This window comes from Gossypium hirsutum, chromosome D05, assembly GCF_007990345.1.
Source record: "Gossypium hirsutum isolate 1008001.06 chromosome D05, Gossypium_hirsutum_v2.1, whole genome shotgun sequence".
NCBI lineage: Eukaryota > Viridiplantae > Streptophyta > Magnoliopsida > Malvales > Malvaceae > Gossypium > Gossypium hirsutum.
Genome location: NC_053441.1, coordinates 8,767,911 through 8,777,594, shown reverse-complemented (window position 1 = coordinate 8,777,594; position 9,684 = coordinate 8,767,911). Strand labels below are relative to the sequence as shown.

The following is a 9,684-nucleotide window of genomic DNA, read 5'->3' as shown; positions in this document are numbered from 1 at the left end:
CGGGGTAGGGTAAGCAATTATCGTAACATTTTCATACCCACTATTCAAAAAACTACTCTATCCTGCCCTGCATCCACTTTTCAAACAAAAAAATCGGCTCCATTTAAAGTGGATCGATTTAAAATCCATGGAGCAGTTTGAATTTTGCAATCCCTATTCCATGAATATCTCATATGTGTTTGTAAAGTTGTATTTAATCCTAGAATAGTTATATGTATAGAATATGATTCTTTAAATATATATCTTAAAAAAAGGGGTAGAATTTTGATCCGAGGGTGTGTCAACCGGATAAAACAAAGGGTGTGGTAATCATCTCCCTTTTGTTCGTAAAAGGGAAATGGGGACTATTAAGAGCATGGAATTACGCATGCTAGTCTACAACTACAACCTTTGTGGCCTCTCCAACCTTTATATATGCTCACCAAATCACACCCCCAAATTGTCAATCTTTTTCTATTTTGCTTTGTTCATTGAGCAGAGGACATTACCTTTGTTTCTTCTAAAATTAAAAACACAAAAGTGAGAAAAATGGAGGGAGATATGGAAATGAAACCATCCAAGTTCAAGAGAATTTGTGTCTTCTGTGGGAGCAGCCCTGGAAGGAAGAGCAGTTATAAAGAAGCTACTATTGAGCTTGGCAGGGAACTGGTACTTGTCCTGCCTCTGCCCTCTTCTGTTCTGTTTCACCCCTGTTTTGCTCTTGCTTTTATTTATCTTCTTGTTAAACTAGTTCTAAACTTGTGTTCTTGAATTGCCTTTTTTTTTTGTCTCTGCGGTTTACCTAATTTATTTTTTCTTTAAAATCTGTCCTTATTCTGTTTTGGCTCTGTTTTACTCTGTTTTCATGTATTGTTTCGAAGCTTATTTTGCATGTCTTTTCCTTTTAATACTTTCTAGTTTTTTTTTTCAATAAACTTGTTTCCAATGATTACCTTCTAGTGTGATTTTCTGCTTCTCTTCCTGTCTAGATATTCTTGAGGATTTAAAGCTTCATTTCTTCATCAAAACTGTTTGTTCCATTGCTAAATATTTGAACTTGGCCAAGAAATCAAATGATATACTGTTCATTGGTTTTTTAATCAAAGTTGTTAATCTTAAGATTATGAATGAAGGGTTTTGGTAATTTATTTTAGTTTGAAGTAATCTAAAATGTACTATGGTGAAAATACTCGATGAAGCAGAATTTTGTCAGTCGATCCCAAACAACATACTGAAATGTTGAATTACCCCTTTACTCTATTTTTTTTTTCCAAATGAAGGTTTCGAGAAACATTGATCTGGTCTATGGAGGAGGTAGTATTGGATTAATGGGTTTGATTTCTCAAGCAGTTTTCGATGGTGGCCGCCATGTCATTGGGTAGGCATTTCCTCTGTTTTTTGTGTTTTCCATTTTCATTAAAATAAACATATAACTTAAAAATGGATAGATTGAGTTTGTTCTAATATTGTGTTGGGTTGTTGTTCATGATGTTTAATGTCTGCAGAGTGATTCCCAAGACACTTATGCCAAGAGAGGTATGATTGTCTTCCATTTGTATTGTATGTTTTTTGAAGCATTTTATTGAAGTGACCTTCAATAAACAATAATCTCTAGAGGATGAAGAAGAAGAACATTATCTGCTGCTCTTTATTTATTTATCTATTATATATGAAATAGGTATTATTTCTTTTTCTAGTGGTAGCTCCCATGACATGAATTTCTACCTCACTTTTGTTATCTTTTAAACATGGGTTTTCAGACTTTGTCTCTTTTGACACTCATGCAAGATATACAGGTTCCAATTTAGACTTTTTGGTTGGTCCTCAAATTATCTTTTCCCTGGTTTTTTTTTTCTTTTCACATTTCTTGGTCTCCTTTATTTTTAATGAAACATTATCAATGAATTCCATTCCACCTGAGTGTATATGGGTCTTCACCATTTTTTTGTCCCCTCTCCAATGGTGTTAATTTGCCCAACACCAATATTCTCATTCTCTTAGTATCAGGTTTATATGGTGCATGTATTTTCTTTTTCTTTTTTCTTTTTGGGCTGTGAATTGAGTGCTGACTTGCCAAGCAAATTCCTAAGTAATAGTATGATTTTTAGGATAGAGCCCACCACTTGTGCTACTCTAATAATTGCTTTTTCCAGTGAAGAAGGTTTTTTTTTCCTCACACTAAAAGTTGGTATGATGAGAGGGCATCTGGGATTGCTTTGTATTGACTTGGGTGTTGATGGCTAATATTTGCAGATAACTGGAGAAACAGTGGGGGAAGTTAAGGCGGTAGCAGACATGCACCAAAGAAAAGCAGAGATGGCTAGACAATCTGATGCCTTCATTGCCTTACCTGGTTGGTATACTAACCCCCGAGCCCTCCTCCTCAATATCATCATACAACGTGTACATACATAGTTACATGCATACACATATATATATGTATGATTTTCTTTCATGTAAAACTTGTACATGCCTGGTTTCATGTTCATTTCAGGACAGTTGACAATTAAAATGAAGGGGGGTGGATTAGCGAACTGTTTGTTTTAGCTGACCGTCTGTTTTAAGGGTATAGAAAACTGTTTGCAGCTTCAACTACCAGAGTTTGGTCTCACTAGCCCCAAGAAAATGTTATCAAAGAGCTACCCTTCAAGCCCTAATCTCTGACATCACAACCTTCTGTCACTGAAAATTAGGCTGTCCGTATTTTAATTATTGTATATTTATGTCATGTGGAACCGGAAATTATCAGTGTCACTTAGCCTAAAAACTTCACGTGGTGAGAATGCAATGATCCATCTGCAGCAGTAGTCCCCAGCCTGTGGTTTAACAGTACCATCCCTTAACCAGATATTATGAACTAAAAAGAAAAAAAGAAGAGAATAATTGTGAAACTCTTGATTCATCTTTATCAAAATGGTCCATCCTCTATCTTTTGACAGATTACAACGTAATATTGATAGGTTTTGCAGAATTGTGTACCATACCCTTAAGCCCTTAACCAATCTTTGTTTGATAGCTTCTGTTGTTGATGCTGATCCGATCCCTCAATGGGGGGACCTTGGGGACTATGGTCCTTTTTCCCTGGACCACATCCGGCTCACTCCCATGCTTTTCAAGGCCTTGCTCCTGGCTCTCAATCGTAAAAGGAAAAAGGCCCTTTTGCCATACAAATTACATCTTCAACTTTTAGGGACTCCATTTCTCATTTTACCCAAACTTGCAAATATATTGGGTAACTGGGCCTATATATAAACGGAACCTAAGAGTATTGGACTTAAATCAATTAGCTCTATGTGGTATTAGGCTAACATGAAAACCCATTAATTTACAATCAATGTTTTTTTCATGAAGGTGGCTATGGAACTCTTGAAGAACTTCTGGAAGTCATAACCTGGGCCCAACTTGGAATCCACGATAAACCGGTATTTTTTCCTTTTATTTAATTTTCGAAAAAATCATGTTATTAGCTTAAAAAATATATATTAAAATAATTTATTTGTTGAAAATGAAGGTGGGATTGTTGAATGTGGATGGATACTACAATTCGTTGTTGTCATTTATTGACAAAGCAGTGGAAGAAGGTTTCATCAGTCCCAATGCTCGCCATATCATAGTGTCGGCTCCCACTGCAAAAGAATTGGTCGAAAACATGGAGGTGCTACATTTTTTTCCTCCTATCAATTTTCCATTTATTTAGCAAAAAAGAGAGACCTTTTTAGAGTCAATTTTGATGGGAAACTCGAAAATCCTAATCGTCCTTTTGTTTGGCGTAAAATTAGGAGTATGAACCACAGCATGAAAGAGTTGCTTCGAAGCTAAATTGGGAGATGGAACAGTTAAGCTATCCAGCAAAATGTGAAATCTCTAGGTGAATTGAGAGATCCGAGGCATTGGCAAAAAGAAAACAGAAAGAAATGCAGATTTCATGGGAACTAATTTTAGGAGATGAAAATTCTTCCTGATAGGTATTGTTAATTAATTTACTCATTTTCTGATAAAACTATATACTACCCCCCCCCCATTAACCTTTTCTATCTTTTTGAAGTTGAATTTTGATTATGTAATGCTCAACCTTTTGTGGCAAAGTTGCTGTGAAATGAAAAAGAAAATTGTCCCATGGTTTGGAATTATGTTGTATAAAGTGCTTCTTCTTGTTTAATTTTATGGATTTTCCATTTTTTTTTCTAGAATATTGTTGACAATAAATTCAATGTGGGAAGCAACAATATTTAAGCCCCATCTCAATGATAAGGGAAAATATCAAATTCTTATAAATAAATAAGAATCAGAAAACAACCAAATAATTGAATAAGAGTTGGAATAAATTAAAATTTGAACTTTAAAATTTATCCCCTATACTTGATTTTAAATTTCAACACTCTCATCAATTGAATTTAAAGACAAAATATGAATTATATAATTATGGACTCATATTTTAAATAATATAAATCATCCTAAAAAAGCATGATTGCTTTATTAGCACAATTTTGATTTAGTCAAATTTTATTTATCCAATTTTGGAACAGCTACAAAGATTTTTTTTTAAAAATGTTATCATTTCAAATTTTATATAAATTATTTTATAAAATGATTGTAATTGTAAAAAAAAATAAAAAAATCCTATCCATTCTATTTCTTTTCCATGAAGCCTAATTCTTTCCATTATTTAATTAAATAAAGATTATTATTTTATTATTTTATTAATTTCAATTATAAAAAATAAATAAATAATCATTTACTTTATTTTCTTTTTCTTCATTACTTAAGAGAGTTGGAGCGTTGTTGTTTCTATAATTTCTTGAATAATTTCACAATTTGGTCGATTTCTGGAAGATATAAATAGTCTAACACATAATTCACTCATTATTACTATAATGCATGTGATTTCATGCAAACATTATTAAAAAAAATTATAACAAAATCATTTACTTTTTCTCTATTTCCCCATTGATAATTTTCATTTCTATAAATGACTCACATGAAACCCACCAAGTCTACATGAATCCAAAAAGAAAATTGAGAATGGGTCAATATTATTGAAACCTTGAAACTTTTTTTCCTTATCGACCTGCCTGTATTTAGGCATATTTCCACTTCGTTTTTTTAAACTAAAACCAAAAATATTAAACTTGACTACCCACAATTTCAATATATATATATGTATTTATTTAAAAGTAAAGTAATAAAGATGAGCTGCACATAGAGATTGAAGATTAATATTTTATGGGAGAATTTTGATATAAAAATTGAAAGATTTTTCTATTTTTGTTAGGTGATATAAAACAATAGCACCCATAAATTTGCTTAAATATATCCTTCTTTGCTTATGTGGTTTCCACTTCATTTATTTGTGTATCGTTATTTTTCTGCCTGTCAGAGTCGACCAGTCAAAATCGTCTTAGTGGATTTGATATTGAAAAAGGTTTGGCTTAATATTTTGGGTTTTATTATTTGGATTTTGACCAAGGGATGATTAAGTGGAAAAATGTTTAACATTTTGTTAGCTGTTTAATGGGTTTTTTTTTCCCAAGTAAGTATAATGACCGGCCTTATTAGCAAATATATATAATGATTGTTATATATAGGCATTTGCACACGGGTGTGTGAGATTTAATTTGGGCAAGCATTTGCACACGGGTGTGTGAGATTTAATTTGGTTGAGTCGAGTCAAATTGAGTAAAAAAATTTTGAATTAGTTGAGTTGATAAATCTTATTTTAACAACCAAATTGAATTTGAAATCTTTTTGAATAAAATCGAATCAAGTAAAAAAATTTCAAGTTAAGTCAAGTTGAGTTAATGAATCCTATTATGCTGCGTTTACATGGATCGATTATTTAACTAGTAGACGAAGTACAAGATTATTTAACTACATAAATAATATAATGGTTTTGTCTTTTAACTTAATGGGTAAATATTGATAAAAATGACGTAGTTTTGTGTTTTAACTTAATGGTTTTGATTTTTAACTTTAGAAATGGTAAGCATTTATCAAACTTTGTAGTTTTGTCTAGAGGTGATCATGGGTTGGCTACTCGGCCCGGCCCGACGGCCCGCCCAAAAAATGAGAGGGTTCGGGTAAAAATATAAGCTCGAAATATGGGTTTGGGCAAAAAAAGAGGCCCATTTAGAAAAAGGGCCGGGCCTCGGGTAAAACTTTTTTGGCCCAGGCCTGGCCCGACCCGGCCTGAATTATATATTAAATATATATTTTTAGTTTTAATCAAATATACTTTTTAACTTTCATGTTTCACTTTTGTCATCAGATCATACCCTCCCTTTTTTCCCAATTCCAAAATCAAACTTCAAAATCCCTAAGCCCTAACTCACCACCTCCATCAATCCACCTCCACCCAAATCCAGAATCAAGATTCAAAATCCCAAATTCCAGAATCTAGTAGCTAGCCCTGGTATTTCATCAATAGGAATTTACGTAAGTCTGATATTTATTTCTTTTTCTTCTTCTTTTTTTTTAGTTCATCTTGCCTAATAGCGAAAAGGACCAGTAGCTAGCCAACCCTTTTCTTCCGTTCTATTGCATAAGTGCATGTATGTATGTATATATGTATTATGATAACATTCCATAATATTCTTCTATTTTGCTATAATAACATAGAGTTGCAGATAGGGCTGATACGGGTATGGTACTTGTTATTAGTAGACAAGAATGATGTTTTAGAAGATTTTTGTATTGCCTGTATCTGTTATATTACAGAATATTTGCGGAAAACATACATAGATTAGCAAATTAGTTTGAATTGCATATTAATGTAATTAAGCAAAAAGTAATATTAGCTTTAAATTTATATTGTGTGAATCAGTTTTGGTAATAGACCCACCACTCAAATTCCTATTTCTAACTTTCATTTGTAGATTTATATATCAAATCGGATCATTGCTACATTTTTTGCTCTCTTATCATCATAACTTAAGTTGTTTCTATTTTTACAAGTCATTTTCTTCTTGTTTCATGGGTTAAGCTTTTTGTTGTAATATGGCCACTTGGAGTAAACTCTAGTCATCCCCCCTCCCAAAAAAAAAAACAATAAATTCCTATTGTCTGTAGATCAAAATGGGCTCTAATAAGGTTTAGGTAAATATTAATTCATGTGTGAAGATTCTGGTATTTCTTTCTTTTTTCTTGTTCTTCTTTTTTTAGTTCGTTTTTGTAATTATTATTTGTTTGGATTATAGAAAAAAAAGAAATGTGAGCTTCCGACGGGATTGGATCGGGGTTTTTAGTGTCTCTTCGGTAATATTTTCGTTTTTTATTTATATTTTTCTCTTTTTACTAATTTAAGTACTGTTTTTTTTATTTATAGAAAATGATAATATAATTTTTTTTTTGGTTTTAATGCTATAATATAGTTTATTGAAGTAGCTGAAAAGGGCTAAACTAATTTCAACACAAAAATAAGTTTATTTTTAGCAGGAAAGATCTATAAGCCCAAGTTAGTTTATTTATTTTCCCTGTTCCACAATTATGTCTATATATGTTTTGTCTGCATATACGTAGCCAGTTGTCTCATTACTCTTACTGTTGTATATGCATGTTTATGCTGTTTTCTATATATAGGTTCTAGCTGTTTTACACATTACTACAAGTTCTTCTGGGTAGGGGTGTAAGAGCTTTTATTTTGTACCCTGTTTTATACCCAATTAATACATCTCCAAGTAGGGTGTTCCTTTTAGGCTGATAAATGCGGCCTCCTTTGTAAAGTGAAAGTTCCAATGCATAGTATATATATTGCGTTAGGTAGCTAAGTTTGTTGTGCTCAAATTAAATTATTTTGATGATCCACATCAAGTTGTAATAAACTCAGTATACCACCTGTACCAGTTTAAAAATTTATTATTGATGATTCATATCTATACAATAATTTTCTTAATGACTTTGTTTTGGTCAAGTTTAATTAATTGAAAGTTGAAACCACTTGTCCACTTCAGTGTGACTAATGCATTGATAATTATCTGTAACTAGATAAGATGTAAAATATTTCAGTCTATTTAATTTTATATTTTTATTTAAAATTTTGATACTATAATATGTAGTTTTATGAAGCCATAAAATTATAGTGCTAAACCTGCAACTTGTTGTAAAGCATCCATGTTACTACTCACTCCGAGTTTGGATAACATTGATAGCATATGTGTATACTACTTTTACGATGCTCCATCCTATACTGTTATCATTGGTTAGTCCATGTGAACTTGTTTTGATTCTCCATACCTAACCCAATTCTTCGCATCTTCTAGGTTCTTACAAAACAACAATCTAACCGACCGCATACCCTATATTTATATGTTTGTCTTTTCTATATATATGTAAATGTGTTAGAATCTGACGCACATTTTCTCCATTTTTCTCTGTCTTTCTTGTGTTATGCCAATCATGCATTATATACAATTGATTTTAAGTTAGGCTAACATTTTATGATAGTAAATAATAATATGGAATAATTCATATATTATATACAATTGTTGAACAATTATATAATCTTTTGGTTTATTTGGATTTCAGGACTAGAGTTTTTATGACTATGACTATGACTATGGCTAGTTTGAACACTCCTATACTTGTGGACGATGGGTTTAATGAGTATGAAAGTGCTCTCAAACGTCAAAAGTCTACCACTTCAAATGTGTGGGATGAAATGACAAAGCTTGAATGCGAGAACAAAAATGAATTGAAGGCACAATCTAATCACTGTAAGACTATTTTCTCTGCTAAATCTTCTAATGGAACCTCTCATTTAAGACGTCATCTAAATAGCTGTTTGAAAAAAGTTAATAAGGATATCATTCAATACACTATAGCTACTCAACCATCATTCATCTAAATAGCTGTTAACAAGTTTGATGCTGATGAGTGTCATCAAGCTATTTTTACTTTTCTTGTGTGTGACAAGCATTCATTTAGGACAGTTGAAGAACCGGGATTTAGATACATGATGAGAATTGCTAGTCCTAATTTTAAGAATATAAGTAGACATACAGCTGCTAGGGATGTCCTAATGTATTATGCAAAAGAGAGAGATCGTGTTAAAGAAGAGTTAGCTAAAGCACCTGGTTTAATTTGTCTAACTTTCGATAATTGGAACTCGGAGCATACTAATGATGAATATATTTGCATTACTGCTCATTGGGTTGACAAAGATTGGAAGCTACAAAAGAGAATCATAAGATTTAGAGCTTTATTTCCTCCGTATGATGGTTTGAACATAGCGGATGAACTTGTTTTATGTTTATCTCAATGGGGTATAGATAAGAAAATTTTTAGCATCACTTTGGATAATGCTTCTTATAATGATTTTATGGTTTCTTGTCTTAAAAATCGTTTTTGTGCAAACCGAGCTATTTTGTGTGATGGTGCTTTTTTTCAAGTTAGATGTTGCGCATATATATTGAATCTTATAGTTAGAGCTGGTTTAGAACTTGCTAATGATGTTGTTGGTAAGATTCGAAATGGAATTAAGTACATAAAAAAGTCGGGAATTCGTTGGAAAAGATTTTATGATGTGGTCGACAAAAGTTTTCATTTGAATGTGACCAAAAAGTTACGTCAAGATGTGTGTGTGAGATGGAATTCTACTTATTTGATGCTTGAATCTTTTCTTTACTATAAAGATGTGCTAGATTATTGGGGCCAACGGGATAAAGATTATCAAATATTTGCACTTTCTAACGAGGAGTGGAGAAATGTTGC

The 9,684-nt window shown here is 32.2% G+C and overlaps 1 protein-coding gene across 1 annotated transcript; it reads left to right on the top strand.

Moving 5' to 3' along the window:
* The first annotated feature begins 271 nt into the window (after positions 1-271).
* Positions 272-4,109, top strand: LOC107906243 (cytokinin riboside 5'-monophosphate phosphoribohydrolase LOG1). The gene is made up of 7 exons (XM_016833187.2): positions 272-648; positions 1,260-1,357; positions 1,485-1,515; positions 2,233-2,332; positions 3,331-3,401; positions 3,491-3,634; positions 3,759-4,109. The coding sequence occupies exons 1-7, from the start codon at positions 529-531 to the stop codon at positions 3,849-3,851; spliced, it is 657 nt and encodes a 218-aa protein (XP_016688676.2). The 5' UTR covers positions 272-528; the 3' UTR covers positions 3,852-4,109.
* The last annotated feature ends 5,575 nt before the right edge of the window (positions 4,110-9,684 follow it).

What these genes read in the sequence shown, in the direction of transcription:
- LOC107906243 (XM_016833187.2), top strand. Translation starts at nt 529, where the DNA reads ATGGAGGGAGATATGGAAATGAAACCATCCAAGTTCAAGAGAATTTGT. An exon ending in TTGAGCTTGGCAGGGAACTG is followed by an intron (nt 649 to 1,259) that starts GTACTTGTCCTG and finishes TTCCAAATGAAG; the next exon opens with GTTTCGAGAAACATTGATCT. An exon ending in AGACACTTATGCCAAGAGAG is followed by an intron (nt 1,516 to 2,232) that starts GTATGATTGTCT and finishes TAATATTTGCAG; the next exon opens with ATAACTGGAGAAACAGTGGG.